General features: G+C 56.5%; 1 protein-coding gene across 12 annotated transcripts in view; it reads right to left on the reverse strand.

Annotated features, from left to right (window-relative positions):
- Nucleotides 1-487: 487 nt before the first annotated feature.
- ADD1 (adducin 1) overlaps nt 488-15941 on the reverse strand; it is a 68656-nt gene continuing 53202 nt past the window's right edge. For 4 of the 12 annotated variants that reach the window (XM_039838265.1, XM_039838263.1, XM_039838266.1 and 1 more), the window contains 7 exons: nt 13863-14207; nt 11291-11392; nt 10577-10666; nt 9752-9844; nt 5868-6024; nt 3303-3398; nt 488-1162 (listed from right to left, as the gene is read on the reverse strand). In XM_039838265.1, coding sequence (XP_039694199.1) covers nt 801-1162; nt 3303-3398; nt 5868-6024; nt 9752-9844; nt 10577-10666; nt 11291-11392; nt 13863-14207 — 1245 coding nt within the window. In that variant the 3' untranslated portion in view covers nt 488-800. Of the gene's footprint in view, nt 1163-2610; nt 2646-3302; nt 3399-5867; nt 6025-9751; nt 9845-10576; nt 10667-11290; nt 11393-13862; nt 14208-15941 lie in introns of those variants that run through there. The other 8 variants (XM_039838270.1, XM_039838267.1, XM_039838271.1 and 5 more) reach the window with 8 other exon arrangements.

A 15941-nucleotide genomic window follows, 5' to 3' on the forward strand; every position in this document is an offset into this window, starting at 1 on the left:
TCTCGGTTCTGAAACCTCCCCCACAACAGGTGACCGCTGCTCTGCAGCAGGCCCCAGAGAGAACGAAAGCAAAAAGTGGCCATTCGTATTCACAGAAGTGTGGGGTGAACTGCACATGTGCTGAAAGAAAATTCTAGAAAGGACTCTTCCCTTCCTGAGGACCCCAGTGAGTGAGGAGCTGTGAGCCCTGAATCGTTCCTGGCTGCGGGGTAACCGGTTAGACCATGCATAGGTGGCATTGGCTGCACACAGGCCCGTCCGCTGCTGGGGTTTCCAGCTCGGCCCAGACCCGCCTCCCAAAGGCCGCCACGGTGCCCTGGGCCGCTGGCAGGCACACGGTGTTTTCACAGGACTGAGGCCTTGTGTGTGTGAACCGAGAGAGATCACTGGGCAGACAGCGCCGGCAGGAAGCTACACATCTGATTCAGTCACCTGAGACCTTGGGGTGAAGGGGAGCCTAGCAGACAGCATGGGTCACTGCACGACAGGAGAGCAAGAGGGGTCAAGGCCAGACCACAGAGCCTCCGACAGTCTGGCCAGAACCGTGGCTGAACGCCTCTCAAGAGCACGTCACCGAGGAACAGTGAGACAGTGCGGAGGTGGACGTGGGCTGGGTCTCCCTGGGACCTGAGGCTGAGGGCCGGGGGCAGGTCAGCACCCATCTGCGTGGGCGTTGGCCATGGCGGGAGGGGGCTCTAGCTATGCGGAGGGGTGGGCTTTTTGCATTCCATTACACGAGAAGACAGCGGGGGGCACAGGCGGGGACGGTCCGGTGGCATGGGTCTGCGCGGGACGGGCCTTCAGGAGTCGCCCCTCTTCTTGCTCTTCTTCAGGAAGGAGGGGGTGCGGAACTTCTTCTTCTTCTTGGACGGGGACTTGCCTGGAGACCCATCGCTGCCAGGATCCACGGCAGCCCCGTCCTCGGCCACTGGGGAGGCAGCCTCTTCAGCCGCCTGGGCTGCGACCGGCTCGGGGCTAGCCGCCGCGGGGGGCCTGGTGGGGCCGGGAGGGCCACGGGCTTCACAAAGCCCCTCTTCCTCCTCCTTCTCCAGGGCTGGGAAGCCAAGCGCTTCTGAAGGCTCATCAGGGGACAGGTCGGGGAGAGTTGGCTTGAAAGTGGCGGCATCACTGTCGTCTCCAGAAGCGGGCTCCTGTGGCAGGTCTGGTGGGCGGGGTATGAGAGACGGGGTTAGAGGGCCATTGGCCAGATCGCAAAGGGGCGCTTTCAGATAGGCAGTGCTCTGTGCAGTAACTGCCACCATACTGACTCCAGGAGTTTTCGCCAAGACGAGAATAAGAAACTTTAAATCAGGTCCGCTCTATTTCAAGGCTGGATGCAGTTCATCCTTTAAACGTAGACTCCACTCCATCTTAGGCTGGTTTTTAGCTCCTTGTGGAAGCATGGGGACCAAACCAGGCTCGGTCACAAGCCTCAGTCCCCAGAGTGCTTAAGGCAAGCAGGGGACGTTTTCAGTGAACAGTGTTCTGTGTTAAACACGTGAGACGAGGTTTGCTCTAGACCCCTCGGGCGCCTCTCAGCAGCTCTGAAACTAGGCCTCAACGATGGTCCACAACACCTGGTCTCCCCCAGGAGAAAACCATGGAAAACCATGAGTTAACTCCCGGACCCAGGTGCAGCGTCAACATCGAACAAAGCAAAGCCGCGTCCCACACGTGAGAATTCTGAGAGAGACGGACTGTAAGGTAAGGGGCAGGGGCAAAAACCAAGCCACTCATCCATCTGAAGGTGGAAACAAAGAACAAAACCGACTTGTCTTAAGGAAACAGCCCGAGGGCTGGCTCGCAGTGAAGGTTCCCATCACTATGAGGGGGAGAGAGGAGACTAGTTTTGCAGATTTTTAAAAATTGGCCTACAAAGTTACAAGCCGCTGGCAGTTTGGGCAGCACCAAACAGGTTAGCACTCATTAACATCAGGTCACGCCAAGTGACGCCAGGGGACAGGAGCTGAGTGCAGGGGAGGACGGGTCACAGGAGGTGGGGTTGGCCTGGGCTCAGGAAGGCTGCCGCTGCCCCACCCACCCCACCTGCCCACCCCTCAGAGCCTCGCTCTGCCCCCGGGGCGGGAGGAAGTTAGGATTCGCTTTTCAAAGCAAGCAGAGGTTGCCTGTGGGTGCTCGGGGAACTTTTATCATTGGACCAATGATATCACTGGACCCACTTAGATTAAGCTTAAGCACAGAGCTCAAGCAAAGGTCCAAACCATTCGACCCCCATGCAGCAGGTGGCATAACGCCACCCTGTCTAAACCTCGTCTAGATTTGTGTCTTCCCACCGAGCAAGCTCGAGTCTCAGAGGCTGAACAGACAGCACACGCCTCTGGGACTTAGGAGAGCCAGAGGCCCCTCAGCATTGGCTCCTCGCTCCGAGGGAGCCTCGAGGGCAGGCTGTCCCCTACTGCCCCCAGCTCTCGGGTGACCGAGCCCCTTCAGGAACTGCCCAGAATGGAGGGGCTGGGTGGGGAGGGGGGGCAGGGGTCTGCTTTATTTTGAATAAACAGAAAACGAAACTTAATAAGCAACAAAGCAGCAGGAGAACACGGCAAAGCACGGGGAGCCGGTGAGCAGCCGGGCCACGGCGGGCGGTACTTACTAGGGCAACAGGTACTCTTTAGCACATCCGCCTCCTGCTCGCAACGCAGCCACGAGAAGAAAAAAGCACAGGGAGAGAATCTATGCATCCAGTCACAGCCACCGGGTTACAGAGGAGAATGGCCAGGCCACTCTTGTGGACACGGAATGGGTTGGAAGGTGAGCCGCAGGCTCCCGACAGACGTGAGGAAGCATGACGTACAAGACCCAAGGACAGACACACAGGCCACACGCCACAGACATGCGGTGGGTGGTCTGAGGCCGACGGGGGGTGAGTGCTCTGCACGGACTGGGTGACGCAGAGGTCGGACGCCCCGCCGCCCAAGGACGGCAACTCCAGAGGCGCAGTCCGCGCACAGTGGGCTCAGGAACGGGCAGGCAGTGGGCAAATGGGCATCGTAAACGAAGGTGGGTTCCAGTCCCCGAAGTCTGTCCTGCCCGCTGTTGTGACAACTCACTGATGACTCTGTGTTGCCTCAAGTTCCCCAGGACAGAGCCAAACCGGAGCAGAGGCAGCCGGGTCCGTGCGGACGCTCACGGCTCCCTGAGTGGCAGCTCAAGCACCGCCACACGCCGCTGCCCTCCACTGACCACGACACGCAGCTCACACCCCCGCTCTGTGGACGCCCGTCCGCACAGGGCCATGCACCCCCTCTGCCAGCAGCCTCGCCCCGCCCCGGCCCGGAGCTCACCTTCCTCCAGCTTAACAGGGGTGCTGGGGGGAGTGTGCGGAGCAGCAGGGGGTTCCGGCGGACTGCCGTCTCTCTGCTCTGTCTCGTCCAGACTCTCTGCAGGTGAACGGAAGGTGAACGGCAGATGAGAAAGAGCTATGCAGACACTGCCACGGGCCTTCACCGTCCTTGAGGGGAGGCGGCCCCCCTGCCCTGCCCATCGGCTGTCTCGGGGAGACGGGGCTTGGGGAACACAGCCAAGAAACAAGAAGGGCACGCAGCCATCTTCACCCTCTTCTGAATTTCTCCCCAGAAGAGGGTGAAGTCAGCCAGTCATCACTGGGATGTGGGTCTGAATTTCAGAAAAGTTTAACTAACTTTGGATATAAAATTCATTTCTATTCTTATTCCTAAGACAATCTGTCGGCACCGCCTCTGCAACACGCTGTGACTGGTGACCCTCTCGCCGGTCCCCTCCTGTCATCTAGTGAGGTACCCCCTCACCCCGTCCTCACCATCCAGCCTCTCCCACTGCCGAGCCAGCGGCCAGGGCCGGAGCCCTCACCCTCCTCGCCACCTCAAGGGAAGTTACAGGAGCATTACTTCGCTTTTACCTTTTGACGGAGAACATTTTCCACCAAAAGTTTACACATGGCAATCGTGTGCTCTCCTCTAGGTCACCATATGCTGACAAGGACGGACCAGGGGAAACACTGCAGGACCCACGGCCCAGGATCCAGAAAATTCCCAGTCTATCTCTCATCAGGAAGAAATACACACTGACATTATCCTAACTCCCTAACTCTCCTCATTTAAACTTTCATATCAATAGCTTAGGATATTTTGAATGAGCAGCTGCAATTAGCAGGGCCTCTGATCTCACAAGACACACCAAGGTACCTTCCTAAGCCTCGAGCCTGCAGCTACCTCCCTGAAGCCAGGTGTCTATCAACAAAGGCCTTTACGCCTCCTACCTGAGGCCCAAGGTTTTCTTTCCTCCTACCTACAGTGCTGACCTTGACAGGCAGCTTGAGTTTTACCCGCAGCACATGACCACCGCCTCCCCACCCCATGCCGAGGGCCAACGCAGGCCAGGGGCCTCCTGGCCGAGCCCCTGGCCGGCATGCCCAGTGCTGACAGCTCTGTGATCACAGACCATGGTCACAGCTGTCCCCCCACTCCCCTGCTGTAACATCCCTCCTGACGGGAGCCTCACGTGAAGAGGAAACTTGTGTGTCTTTTGATTTGACTCAAAAGAAAAATCCAGGCTTCCCAGACACCGAAGGGTCCAACACACTCACACGTGCGCAGGACCCAGGGTTAGGCCACAGGCCCAGCGGCTTGGGCCCCTACGCCACCCCTAGTTCTTCCCCACAGGCAGGCAGTGGGGGTCCAGGGAGACCATCGGAGTCAAGAGCTCGTGGCACTGGGAGAGCGACCCACTGAGTTGACGTGCACTGACTCTTCATTTTAATGCACAACTAACAGAAAGAGACAGGTACTGACGGCGTAACAGGCTGAAAACCAATTCAGCAATAGCTTTCCGCACAACTCAAATTTCAGCGGCAGCTACACGCTGCATCAGCTGCTCTAAACGAGAATAAAAAGCTGAAACAGGCAAACCAGAGGCCGTCTGAGGGGCAGGACGCAGTGCCCAGGGAACTCCGCCATGGCCCAGGAGGGGACTCACCAGCCTGCGTGCTGCGGGACCTGCCATTCCAAGAAGGCGGAGTCCCGGGGCGGACTGAGGGAGAAGTGTGGTCCACGCCCCAGAGCTAAAGCTTCAGGGCTGCAGCTCAGGGCCCTGGACACAGCAGTGTGGGGGCGCCTGAGCCCCAGGGTCTTCTGGCACACACTGCCTCGTTCTGGGGAACCCGCTTCGTCCCTGACTGGTGGGAATGGGCCCGCCTCTCAGGGTCACTGTGAGGACTGGATGAAAATACACCTGTCACAGTGTAACTGCTCAAGAGTGACCAGCAGGCCTTCATGAAGGCACACGAATCTAAGGAGGCTTCTTCCCAGTGAAACTTCCAAAGAAAAGCGCCACAGGTCATAGTGCTAAAAGACTTCTTACACGACACTGAGGCTGGCTTTCTCACTAACGGTCCCGGATGAACGTCCTGGTCCCTCAATGTGGACGGCAATCCAGCTGGAAGGAGGAGCATCGCCCGCCGCACCCCGGAGCTCCCGGATGGCAATGCCGTGGGCGCCACCGGCCTCTCTTCTGCCCCGTTTCACCCCCATCGTCACGACGGTTCAGGCCCAGCCTTGATTTGGCAGCGGCACTCAGGACAGAGGGGTGCCACCCCTCCACGTCTGTGACACACACAGGCTGTCTGACAGTGGTCGCGTGGCGCTCCCAGCGTCTCTGTGTACTGGTGGGTCCCTCCTAATCAGAGCACGCTCAGCGTGTTTAACGTGCTTTGGAACTGGCCTGAATGAGTGGGGAGGGAGCGTGTGCTGAGTGACATCCAGCCTTGACCCAACCCCAGGCTTGTCTGTCCTGCAGGGGCCTATTCCCTGGACCACCCAGTCGCCACCGGGGCACAGAGGCGCCGCCACGCTGGGCCGGCCGCGCACACTCACCTCCGGGGCCCCTCTGCTTCTGCTCCACCTCCCTGCGGTATTCCTCCAGCTCCCGATCCGTCAGCGCGGTGAAGGGGTTGGGGCCTGCGGTACTCACGATGACGTGGGGCTGGTACTCCTTCTCGATAATGGCCTTGGAGGCTGTCACCAGCTCCCCCTGCAGACAAAGAGGGACACTGGGTCTGTGGGAGCCCTGCCCCTCAAGGACGCTCTCTCCTCCCAAGCCAGGCACAAACAGGGCAGGGACGGCAGACAGCCCCGAGACACAGCAGTGTCACCTCGGGCGCTGAGGCCAAGCTGCAGCCCTGAGAGGATTAGAGTTTGGATGCGACAAGGCAGATGTGACAGACTGAAGAACCCTCGGAAAGTCCTTGGGCTCCTGAGGCCAAGGTGGCAAAGTGCAGAGCGAGCGCAGAGCACCTCGAGGAGAGTCCTGTGTCCTGACGGGGAAGGCAGAGGGGACTGCTCAAGTCGGCACCCTCCTCACAACATCAGAAAATGTCACAGGGGACAACACTCAGGGCAAGTGTGCTCAGAGCTGCTTCCTTCCACGAACACAGGGAAGTTCTATTCTTCTGATTATGCATTTAGTTTACAACCACCTCCCAAGACAGTAAGAGGTAACAAAACATCCCAAAACACCAACATTTGAGATTTTTGGAAACTGAGAATTCATAAAAAGAAAGGAAAGCACTGCAGACACAAAGGGGGCACACAGGCCATGTCCCGTCTTCTGGGGGAGGCGGGCCCAGCAGGCAGGTGCAACGGGCAGGGCAGGGAGGGAGGGCCAGGCGTGCAGCCCTTGGGGTGTGGAGTCCACCCCGCATTCTGTGCGCCACGCAGCTCAGGCTGCTTGGTCCCAAGTGCTCTCAGGTTCATTTTTGAGAAAGTTACCCAGAATTCACACACATGCCCATTACTTAATGAGTTTCCAAAAGCAACTGAAAACGGGAAAACCCAAAACCCCTTTGATGCCAGGCCTGGTCCTTCAGTGTTCCCCTCGGTGAGGGACAAACACTAGGCGCAGACACTGTCCCAGCAATGTACACAAGCGACAGAGCCAGACCGAGGCCCGGGGAGCCTGGCTGAGCAGTTCCTGTCCTGTGAGCTGGAAACAGTGTCTGGAGCACTCCATGACTAATCAGTGCCAGTGACACAGACCCCAGGGCAGAGAAGGAGAGGACCTGAGGGAATCGGCAGCCTTCGTTCAGAGAGCCTCGCGATTTCAGATGACCCAGATGGCTGAGGCTAAGTCTCTTTTCGAGCAGGTGACCCAAGGTCTACTGGCTTTTCATTCAGAAGCAGCCCTGCCTCCCCGAGATGGGACCAAATCTTCATCTGACACTCGGCAGCTCTGTGGCTCAAGGCCAAGCTGCCATCAAGACGAGCTCTGAGCAGACCCAGGGACAGAGGGGCCCTGCCAGTCTGGAGGGCAGGGAACGGGGCGACGGCAGCGCTGCAGAGAAGCAGCCGCGTGGAGCGCCAGGGCCGAGAGACCAGGACAAGCGAGGCCACTCGCCGCGCCCGGCCACGCGGAGGCCCCTGGGGCTTTCCTCACTCCAGCCACCTGCCCTGGGCTCAGTCACCACTTCCGCGCCAGACGGGGGCCGCTGCGTGGAATGACAGCCCCGCCCAGGCGGCGACCTGACCTCTCTGAGCACCAGGTTTTCGCTTGTAAAACCTACAGATTTTAATTTAGATTGTGAGTGCAGAGCCAGGCACACACCAGGTGCTCAACACCACGCTCATCGCGCGAGTCGGCCTCACATTCCAGTCGTGCAGCATGACAATGGCGGCGGGACACGGCCCTGAGTGAACAGGGGGCGCAGAACAGGGAAGTGTGGTGCACGCGCCGGACAGCAGACTCCTTCCCCACCCAGGCAGCTCTCAGTGGGCACTTTCGCACCCCAGTCTCTAATGGCTCAATCATTGGTAATGAAACCCAGTGGTGGCCAAAATGACCTCAGGTCACACATTGGCATTCGCAACGCTGCATCGAGCAAGCCATCCCTTCTGGACCTGGCGCTCGGAGTTCAGAAGCAAGCACCTGCTCACCTGCCTTACTGGGAAGAGGGCGTTTTTAGGACACTAGCATAGTCCTTTTCACCTGGTCAAGGAGAAACTCAACTTGCCAGTGAGCAGCGCCACCTTCCAAAAGGAGCACTGAGGGCCACACAAAGGCGTGGAAACAGCACCATTCGAGAGCCTCAGAGGAGTCAAAGCACGTTCTAGCCATAACCGGTGGGAAAAGCCCGAGATGCAAACGCGAGCACCCGAAAGAGGGCGGGGGAAATGAGGTCTGGGGCAGGATGCGCACAGGGCCGTCCTCGCCGGGCTCAGTGCGCAGTGGCTTCCTCCGCTAATCCCTTCGGGACACGTCGCTCACAGAGCCTAGTTTAGTGCTCAGGATGCAGGACTTGCCCAGAATCCCGCTCCTACAGGCCTCATCCTGCCAGCCGGTCCAGGGACAGGGGCACATCAACACTTCACAAAGCATTCACGGGTGACTGTGATGTGCGTCCAAGTCTGAGCACTAGCCAGAAAAAAAACAAAACTGTGTGTGAATGAGGACCGGCCCGAACAGTACCCCTTAATACAGGGAATAAGCAGCGTGCCCTCTAGGCAGCCCTAAGAAGCTACAAACGGAAGCCACAAAACGCAGCACAGCGCCAAAGAGACTGGACGAGTCGGCTCTCGCCTGCAGAGCTGTGCATGGTAGGCCCTGGGCACTCCCGGACCCGATGCACCTTCGCACACCGAGAGGACGAATTACGAACCACCAAGGTCACAAGGGCTTACAGCCCAAAGTACCAAAACATGAGAAACAAGCTGACGGGGAGAAGCATGCATCTTTCTCTCTTGTTCTGAGTTCCTCCAAGAACAGTAAGTAGAAGAACAATTCTAAGGACAAGGGAAACCAAGACCCAGTCAATTAATACATAAATATGCAACATCATGGTATTAGCAGGGATTCCAGGCAGGAGTTTAGAATCTCTGGTACGAATCTGCTTCTCTCTGGCAATTGTAACGTCGATAAAATGATACTTGCACTTCACTAGAGGTGCATGAACTGAAAGAGACGAACCCTGAAAATGCCCTCTGAACACATGGCAGAGGTGACTAAGGCCTGTACCGTGCGGTCAGCCCCCTGCCAGACACCGCGCACCAGCAGCCTGAATGCTCACAGCAGGTCTCCCTATACCCGGCAGGCCACACAGGACGGGTTTCCCAACCGCCGGACACGTAGGGACGCGTGTACGTAGAGGGATTATTAACTCTGGGTTTCAGATCTTCATAAGTCTTTTTCCCCCTTGCAATATTAAAAAGAAAAAAATTCTAAGTCTTTTTTAAAAGGTAAAAATAAATACATTTCAGCAGCAAGGGCTGAGAAAGACTGCCTGCTTTTCCAATCCTCCGAAACGGCATCTTTCAGTCATACGACCTGACTGCCACGTTCATCACACTTAGGTCACAGCTGGGCAAGCGAAGGGAGGCGGTCGCATGGGAACGCTGACGCTGCTCACGGTCTGCACCCACGAGCCTTCTGGGATTGGTGTCCGGTGACAGGCAAACCCCCAAAACCCCACATCATGCACTGACCACAGTCACATGCAGAACTTCAAAAATGCACCACATGGCTGAGAATGGTCACCTCTTAACATGAAATGCTTAAAGTTATGAAAGTAATGTCATACCAAATGTTTTAATTAAAGAACAAAGTGGGCAGAACAGAACCTTCTACAGTCTCACGAATGATTTAGAGACCCCGTTTATAGCTACTTGGGTAACTAAGACAAAGCCTAGCAAGAGCAGACAGGTGCGGGACGGGCAGGCAGAAGGGCAGCGCGTGCCGACAGGTGGTTAAGGGGCAGGGCAGTGAGTACCTTTCTAACAGAGAGAGACTTAGCAGGACTAAAGGTCTGCTCTGTGAGCTCGAGCCCTTCGATTGTCTCCGTACAGTCAGACAGGGGGGCGTCCTGCAACAGTAAACCGAGTCAGCAGAGCCCGCCTGGCCCCGCCTGGAAGGGCCGACCGCGCGCGCACAGGCTGGAATCAGCTGAGCGCATGCAGCAGAGCCGGCCGTCGCAGCGGACGAGGCGGCGATGCAGTGCAACGTGCAAACAGACCACGGAACCAGGGCCACGGCTGGCCAAATTCACAGAATGCAGCGACAGTCGCCTGCCCTGCGGAGTCGTGTGCAAGGTTTCAGAGGTAACCACTTACACGATTACCTTCAACGTGCCATGAGGCACAATCCCTTCACTGAAACGCAGGAAAACGTGGACCGCATTTACAGGTACCCTCTGCGACCACTTTCCCCAAGCAGCACGTTGTTGCAGACAGCAATATGTACAAAGACGGACAGAAGTCCAGGAAACCCACCCTCCTCCAGCATTTTACACGGCACACGCCACCCAAACCCAGAGAACTGCTCCCAAGCGGGCTGCCCGCTGCCTGCACACAGGCATGCACTACATGGCACGGGAGAGGGGCGGGGGGCAGCCCCAGGCATGCTCGCGCTTGGCCTAACTGGAGCAAAAGTGGCTGGGTGATTTCTTATCATGAAAATTTTTAACAAAGGTAACGAAGGTTGCCTAGAACACTTACCTCTCAAAGTCATTCGCTCCCAACTTAAGAACAATTTTGGAGCGGATGGTCATCCATCAGAGCCACCACTCACTAATGTCAGAGACAGTCTGAGCTCTCACCTGGACGAGGCTCCTGTCCATCACTACACCACACAAAACCTGGGACTGGGGCCCGGCCGTCTTAATGTCCTGCAAGTTCTGCTCTCGGATCTGAGGATGGCGAGAAGGAGAAACATGTCAATAGCACAGAGATGACTGGCCAGGGCTGCGGGTCACACCCGCGGCCACATGCCACCTGCATCCCCGCTCGGCCCCTGCCCCCGCGGGGTCCAGTGTGACTCCCAGCCTGCTGGATGGTGCTAGTCAAGCCCGCTCAGGACTGCATGGGTCTGGGGAACAGAGGGCCCGTTCCTACACGTGGCACCTTTTGGATGACTTGGGCACGCACTCGCTCAAAGGGAGATGTTTCCTAGGTGCCTGTCTTAGGTACACTGTGAACATAGGTGGCTCTCGTGTTCTGATAGACCAAATGTTCCCAACTCTCCAGTGAACCCTGAAAGGCAGGGGCAAAGGCTGTCCTCGCCAGGAACCAGCTCTGTAGCTTCCAATTCTGCCCTGCTGTGTGAGCGAGTGTCAGATCAAGGACCACAGGGCCCCAAACCGTCTGCTCCCCACACGTCACGCTTTGTCGGGACAAAAGCAGAAGCCGTGTAGAGACAACCTCAGCTGCAATAATGGTGGCAGCGGAAGCCGCTGGCCAGAGCGAGCACCCCCACCCACACTGCCCCTCCGGCACTCAAAGCCCCAGCGAGTGTGCACCCAGCCAGCACGCACCTTGTTCCTCATCTCCTGGACCTCTCTCGGGTTCGTGTTCAATGGGACAAACAGGTTAGGGACAGCAGAGGTGGAAGCTCTATGTCCATCCTCTTTAGTCCACTGAAATATCAAGAACAGTTGAAAAGTCAGAATTGTGACAATGAAAAGTGGCACCACAGCATTCAATCTGTCCAACGTATCTCACATCTGGTCATGCACTGAACGTCACAGACAATGAACCAATGACCACACTCTTGCGCCACCGCAGCGGTCGGAGGGGGCGGGGCATGTCCAAACAGAAACCAGTAATGGTGGAAGCCAGCGTCACGACTGAGCAGCAAGGGCCCTTTAGAAAGCCCAGCTGAAATCTAGGGCAGGACACAGGCTGACGACGGAGCTATGCCTCGTCATTCCCGTGGAACAGCCAGTGGGGACCCCCCAGAGCACACTGGTTCACCACTCTGAGAGCCGTCAAGACCAAAGCCAGCTGGAAGCATGAAATGACAGGATCATGGGAAGCGATGTGATGTGCTACCCAGGTGTAGGGAGAGCCGGTACTGTGAGGCGAGAGTGGGCATCACCAAAGTTTTGCATTAAAATAAACGACAGCATCAGAATGCACTGTTTAGCTATTTTAACACAAGAAAATTACTGTATGAAAACTTACACAGTAGCTACCTGGTGGAATAGTTTGGTGATGTCAAATATTTTATATAACTTAGCACTTTTGAGTGTTACAAAAATATCCCAAACTGAAGCGCTGCATGAGTTCTCACTAGAAGGCTGTTTTAGATATCAGTGCATATCATCAGCACACTGAGCCCTGCACATTTTGGGGGGGATCTCCAATCGAATATGAGATTTTTAACCAAATTCTAATTCTTAAGCATGAGTAGGCACTGAACATTAAAACAAGCCCATCTCGACAAATGTTATGCTTTTCGGAATGTTTTCAAGAGGCAATAAGCTATAAACCGGAAGACTTAACAGAAAGCAAAAGAACTGGCAAATGCTTAGCCACTGCGAAGACAGCGCGATGGGCATGGAGCTATGAGATACTCACTGACGGTTATCTTCTCAGCTAAAAATAACTCCAGCTTTTCATTAAAGATAATTTTAGTCAAAACATTAAAACCACCACCTTTAAGCGTGAACACATGTGAAAACTTAAATGCAGTTGTAAGTTAACATACCAACCTGGGAGCACCGCACGGGCCTCGTATCACTCCAGAACAAGAAACAAGGTCAAATGCTGAACAAGGTCCCCTTCCCCGCACACACTGACTGAACACCTAAACCACGGGGCGTTTTCCGGGCTAACAGCAGAGCGCTCAGAGCTGCTGCCACCGTACGCGGTGGGAAACTTCGGCACAGCGTTCAGCACTGCGCACTGATATCGTTAGCAGAAAGTCGTTTAGGCCCTCTCCTTGAACAAGTCAAATAAAACTGAACAGATGACACAGAAAGAAAAACTGGGAGAGCGGTACGGGGGTGGGGGGTCGGGGGGCGGGAGCAGGAGGGCCGGAAGGAGGTGGGCCGGGCTCAAACACTGAGTCACGGCCCACGCGACACGTCTGCTCGTCTGCTCGGGCGCACAGCGGCTCTCCCACTCTGTGCATCAGGAAACCAGAGCCACCAGGCAAGACGGACTTCTTTCTTTTAAACAAATCGGAAGTGACAGCACCGTTAGGAGGGAACCCGAGCCCACTCGCTGACTTGGTGCCTCCATCAGGGCAGCTAACTACTTCTGTCCGCACTCTAGAACTCGCCATGCAGAGGTCCCCGCCTTGGTCTCCTCACAAGACCCTACTGCAGGGCCGGGGGCTGGCAAAGGCTAGGTGACAGCAGTGAAGACTGTCTTCAGGGACACCACGGAGCATCGGACCGCGGGGCATCTACAGAAGTGGAGGGCGCCCGCAGCGACTGTCACTGGGGCCTGCAGGTGGCCCGGCCTGCGCTGCACTTGGGCCATGCCGCACCCAGCAGGAGTCAGGAGACTCACCACGATGGCCGTCTACTCATGCAACAGTCCATGCAGGAGGCAGCTGCTGAGAGCGTTCGGAGGCTTTGGGACAGAAGCAGGGAAGGAGGCCAACGAGAGGATGAGGGCCCACCGAGAAGATGCCCAGGAGCCCGGAGGGAAAACTGCTTAAGAAACCACTAAAGACTTTCCAGAACAGACTTCAGTGACTTCACGAAAGCACTGGAGTTTACGACACTGAACAAACAGGTTTATGACAGAACTACCTTTTCGTGCATGAAGTGTTAAGACTCCTCAAACACAGTTTGAATTAGATGAGTTCCTGCGTTTAGGTTAACATTCAGCAGTTAATTAGTACTTTTGCTATGTACGGAGTTAGGCGATGTCGGAATGACTGGAGAGGCACCACGTATCTTAAGCAGTTTGCAGAGGGACAGCACGACTCAAACTACAGCTTGACGCGTACAGCGGATCTGGGTTCAGCTAACGGTTACCGAGGAAGGCTCGCCTCGAACCTGGGTCAGAAGGGCTGGGTTCCCAAAGCCTCCGAAGCCCAGCTAGCCAACTTGCTCTACATCATCTAACTATGAACAGTAAGTAGGCACAGACCAAGCAGTTGGTAATACAGCTTGGCACGCAGACACCGGACGAGAGAGACTGCAGCAAGGGTTTCACGTGATCGTGTGTAATGTTCGTCCACACCTTAGTCTTCGACTTGGGGCTGCTTCCATTCTGCCCTTCCTCAGAGGCATCGTCGCCCCGGCCAGAGTTCAGCCATCTTGTCTTCTCGCGTTGCTGCTTCTGAAAACTGTGTCTGAGAGGGGAGCAAGTGCCTGAATCCCCGTCACTAGCAAAGGAGTGACCTGCGACACCAGCAGGGACCTCGGCGTCGCTGCATTTTTTAGACTTCTCTCTCAGAGCCGGGTATCGGTAAGGGTAGCCAGTCCTGTAACCCTAGGGTCCAAAGAGAATGAAAGACAGTCAATATTCCCGATCTCAAACAGAGTTTCACTTTGGAAAACTGTGTGGCAACAGTACAAACGCTGAACCCACGCATACCCTTCGACGCGGCAACTCCACTCCTAGGCACGCGCATGCCCAGGGAGACGTGATGTGTCCACCGACACGCGAGTGCAACACGCTGACCGCGGCACTCCTCCCGACAGCCCCAAACTGGGAACGACCCGGGAGCCCCCAACAGCAGAGCGGCACGCCAGGGCGTACCCGTGAAACGGAACACGAAGCAGCGTGAGAATACTCGGCCACCAGGTGCGACAGGAGGGCGACCCGCACAACCGCGTTGCCACGTGGAAGACACCAGATGGGAAAGGACATGCTGTCCTGCTCCATTCAGACAGAGGACAGAGGGAGCAGACCAACCTCCGACGTTAGGAGACAGGAGGGCAGTCACACAGGCGACGCGACTGACAGAGGAGGGGTTCCCGAGGCGCTAGTATCGTTTTTGAATATTTAAGGAGATGTGCTCTCCTGTTTATATTTAAACAAAAAGTTCAAAAAAAATTTTTAAAACAGGGCTCACTCGCTGCTGGCTCCATACAGGTCACAGTAAGCCACCCACTCAGTGTCACAGTGTGAATACCACGACATCCTTTAGGGAAGCCGAGCGAGCGCACCTCCCGACAACTGGTTGTCTGCAACGTCACTTCACCTCTGACTACGACCTCACCCGAGCTCAACCTCCGACTCTGCCGTAAGACCACTCATGATGTTCCGACACACGTGGCTCCTGCCCTGCGACACACGTGTGCGCGGCTCTGTAGCAGCACTGAGACCGCCGCGAGGGACCAGCCTGCTCACTCGCCCCCATAGGCAGGAGGTCCGAGGCAAGGGCGGGTCTTACTCATCCCCACTGGCAGCCTGGCACTCGGCAGGTGTGGCAGACTGAGGGCAGGGCAGCTCCAAGGTCACCACCTGCTGTACCGTCCTTCCCCCTGGAATGTGGGCGGGCCCTAAAGTAGCTTGGGCAAAGACGACGGGATGCATGGCGTGGGCACAGCGCACACCCCACGGGTCTCTGCATCGCTGGCTCCGAAACAGCAAGCTGCCCTGACTGTGGCTGTGAGGAGCTGACCTCTGCCCAGGACCTGAGTGCACCCTCCCCGCCCAGCCTCCTGAGGAGGGGCCGGCAGTCGACAGCTCGACGGCGGCCTGAGATCCTACGCGAGGGCCGCGCTCAGCTGGACCTGTACACCCGACCCCTGGTTTCCTATCTGGACTAGGCTGTTCAGCACCCTCACCAGGGAGGACGAGGCAATTCAGATCTGAAAGGGTGACACCGGGCTGGTCACAGCACATGGGTCATGGCCTGTGCCCGCTTGCCAGATCTGCAGACACATCTGCACTCCCCTCTCCCCTCAGGTGCTCCCCCTCTTTGGGGCGCCCGCATTACTAACCATCCTTTTAGCACGTTAAAAAATGGATGGTATAATCCCAGACTGTTGCTGCTGTTTTTCTCCCTAACTGTCCTCAGAGAGAGGTGAAGGTCTGCACTGGCCGTTTCTCCATCTGGGAGCACGCTTCGTTGGAGAATGAAAATCACGACTCGGCCTTCAGAGAAACACGGTTCTCATGAATTCCAGCTTCTCTGGCTGAGAGAGCCAGGACTCGAGGAATCTCCATGACTTCATCAGGGTGAACCACCCAGGACATCACAAAATTTTACCCTGA

Source organism: Pteropus medius, unplaced genomic scaffold (genome assembly GCF_902729225.1).
Source record: "Pteropus medius unplaced genomic scaffold, Ma_sr-lr_union100, whole genome shotgun sequence".
Classification (NCBI taxonomy): domain Eukaryota; kingdom Metazoa; phylum Chordata; class Mammalia; order Chiroptera; family Pteropodidae; genus Pteropus; species Pteropus medius.